Genomic DNA, 3,257 nt, shown 5'->3' with positions numbered 1-3,257 from the left:
GGGGGGATCCAGGAAGGAGTTTATAGTTCCCATTCCGGACCTTTAGCTAGGCTGTGCCTTGGACCAGCTATCAAGGAGGTAAAGGCTCCTGGAGAGGGGACAGCTTACTTCAGGTCTCTAAAACCCTGAGGGGACAGGCGGGTACCATGGGCCTGCCTCCTCCATAGGCCTGATTGAGCAGAAGTGTTGGGAGAGGCGTCACAACAGGAGAGATGGGGGCTAGAGTCCCAAAGGCCTTCCCGTCAATAGAGATGTGGTAGCTGGGACAGGACTGTGAACACAGCTCCTGGAAGCTGCACATTGGACTCCCTGGCTGCCTGGCCGGAAGAAGACATCTGGATCCCTAAGCCCGATGACTCCACTGGAGCCTCCCTCCCCCAGGTCTGACCAGAAAGATTATCACTGTATTCAACAGCAGCAGCCACGGGTGAGTCACTCCATGGCAATGGGCCCAGATTCCTTACAGATGTTGAAATTCTCTGCCCCATCCCCCAGGGGACCCGGTGAGACAGAGGAGAGCAATGCACATGTGCACACATGCAGAAACACACATGGACACACACAATTCACAGGCCGTCACGTGCCCCCAGACGCACACCTCTCCCGCATCAGCCTCCTTCAGCTGGTTTGGGTTCCAGTAGTTCAATTTCTACTCAGTTAGGAGGCTGAACTACCAAGCCCAGAGGGCACCCAGCAGGGCAGGGCAAGTTGCCCGGTCAACTTCCTCTGGCTTTGGGCCTTGGAAAGCTGCACCCTCTGTCTCATCCAGCGTCTGGGCCTCAAGGCGGGCCCTTTATCTGAGATCCAGGGCCAGCCGTGGAGGAGGAGCACTTGACTGGAGGATGGAGTCTCCACCTTGAAAAGGATCAGAGGGGCCTGGGTCTCTCAGGATGCAGCTTCCTTTTGTAGGAGAGCCCACTGCCTGCTCCTCTCTACCCCACGGCCCGACCGGCACTCTGTGCACAGGAGAGGCTTCTGTATCAGGGAGGACGGGGTTGTCTCTCACACAGAGACACAGGAATAGGCACAGATGCATAGAGCGACTCTGAGATGCCAACACAGAGAGGCCCAGAGACACACAAATATGCAGGCAGACACACACACACACTCTAGCTCACCTGGCACAGGCCCACATGCACCAACACCCCCGGCCACCCTGCGCCCAGCCTCCAGACTCTCCTATACATGCCCACACGGCCCAGGTCACATAGGTACATAGGCCCTGGCACCTCAGGGAGCCAGTCGCGGGCCTCATGTGTCATCTCACCTGTGTTTGCCCCATGGCTGCAGGTGGCCCAGAGACCAAGCAGCCATAGGCCAGGAGCCCAACATGCCCACATCCTGGCTCAGAGAAGCCGGCCACAGCCGCAGCACCTGAAAATCACAGAAACCAGGGAAGCGGATTGCTGAGCTCACGCAGCACAATTCCACATGTGGGCAAGCAGCAGCCAGCCCTTGGGGCCCAAGCACTGGTCTGGGGTGGCAGGAGGTCTGGCCAGGCGTCAGTCCCTCTCAGAGGCCCAGCCACAGGCTTGGGGCTACGATTTGGGCCAGGGTGATATTCAAAATATTTAACCACCGGTATGGCATGGACAGCAACCAGCCAGAGCAGAATGCTGGCAGGAGCACCGCGTCCAAGCGGCATCTGGCTGTGCTGGTGGAGAGTCGCTGGACTGAGGAGACATGTAGGGGATCCTAGAAGGCCAGGCCGTTGGGAGAGTGAGGGAGCTGGAGGCAGAGGCTAGTCACCAATACACTTGGAAGTATTTCAATATTTTCTCGATCTGTGCGCTGTGTTTGTATATACTAGCCTGGTACCTAGCGAGCTGCACCCAGCTCAGCCGGGAGGCCCTGCTACAAGGTCAGGGGCTGACAGCTGGGCTGTTTCCTGGCAGGCATCGCAGGGCTGTATGTGCGCCAAGGAAGCCGCCCCCGTGGGTACAGTGAGTGGGAGAGCAGGTCCCCAGGGCCCAGGTTGTTGCCAACCTTCAGTGCTGATGGATGTTCATCTTTTAGTTTTATTAAACCCTGGATGGATGGACCCAGATAAATCAATGCAGGCGCAGCAAGCAGCCAGCAGAGCCATACATCAGCCAGCCTCCCCCAAGACTCACACACGCACGCGCAGAGTCATGCATGTGTCAGCATGACGCACAGATATACACAGGATCTACACAGAGACACATATATGCCCATATATGCATACAAGCCTACCTGTACACAGGCATGCTCACAGAGAGCTATGTTCACCAACATACCCAGAGACAACAGCTTGCACATACGCACGTGTACACAGCTAGCCTATGAATGGCCTTCCTATTGGGAAGTTCTTATGCAAGTCTGACCTCATTCCCTCCGGCTGTAATGAATTCTATTTCTCCTCCCTCAGCCCTGGATAGGGAATGAGAACAGAGAGGACTCCCTCACCTCAATATATTTGGAGATAAGACCCCAACCCCCTTCTTCCTGGGGCAGAACTGTTCTCCCACTTTATTCATCATCCCCCATTCTGGGGGTGTACACATCCCATCCCTCAAACCCAATCCTGGCCTCCCCCTCCTTCCAGTCAATGGAAGGGCTGCCAACTGTTTTGAGACGTGTGAATGCATGTGGAGGCGTGAACATTGATGTATTTGTGTCCCCTTCCCACTCCTGTCTCTGGCCTCCACTCCCCTGGCCCCAGCCAGAGCCAGGGGCTACAGGGACAGAACCTGCCAAGAGATGATCCCACCCCAATACAAAGGCACAGATCTGAGGGCAGGGAGAGGCAGAACTGGGACTCAGTTCAGAGCTCATCTCCTATAGACAAGGCAATTGAGACCCAGAGAGGGAAAGCCACCTGCCCCAGGTCACACAGCAAGTCAGGGCAGAAGGGACCCTTCAGCCCAGAGCCAGGAAGCAGCCCACTCCGCCCCCTACTTACCGTGGCGGGAGATCCCCCTACCTCACTGAGAATCCAGTGCAGCCCGGGGCAGCCAGCCAGGGGGAGCAGGGCCTGGGTTCCTCAGGCCCAGGGGGTGTCCTCGATCGCTTCTGGCTGTCCTCGGGTCCCCAGCGGCCCAGGTCCTGAGCTCTTGGGGCTGAACGCTGCCCAGGCTCTCGGCCTGCCCTGCCCGCCGGGACTGGCGGGACTGCTGGCCACTCCGGGTGGGGGAAGAAGGGGAGGTTCTAGGGGGCTGGGATCAGCCAGGGCTGCTAATGGAACACAGCTGGACCCGGCCCGCCAGGCAGGAGGAGGGGGGGAGGGAGGAGGGGGG

At 58.0% G+C, this 3,257-nt stretch overlaps 1 protein-coding gene across 1 annotated transcript in view; it reads right to left on the bottom strand.

The window, feature by feature from the left end:
* Positions 1–3,241, bottom strand: part of COL16A1 (collagen type XVI alpha 1) — a 59,944-nt gene extending 56,703 nt beyond the window's left edge. The window contains exons 1-2 of the mRNA XM_015572783.1: positions 2,924–3,241; positions 1,268–1,374 (exon numbers count right to left, since the gene is read on the bottom strand). Of these exons, the coding sequence (XP_015428269.1) occupies positions 1,268–1,340 (73 nt within the window). The 5' untranslated portion in view covers positions 1,341–1,374; positions 2,924–3,241. The remainder of the gene's footprint in view (positions 1–1,267; positions 1,375–2,923) is intronic.
* Positions 3,242–3,257: the final 16 nt, after the last annotated feature.

The sequence above is a fragment of the Myotis davidii genome, unplaced genomic scaffold (genome assembly GCF_000327345.1).
Source record: "Myotis davidii unplaced genomic scaffold, ASM32734v1 scaffold88, whole genome shotgun sequence".
NCBI lineage: Eukaryota > Metazoa > Chordata > Mammalia > Chiroptera > Vespertilionidae > Myotis > Myotis davidii.
Note: the sequence above shows the minus strand (reverse complement) of the source record. Positions and strands in the feature narration are given on the sequence as shown.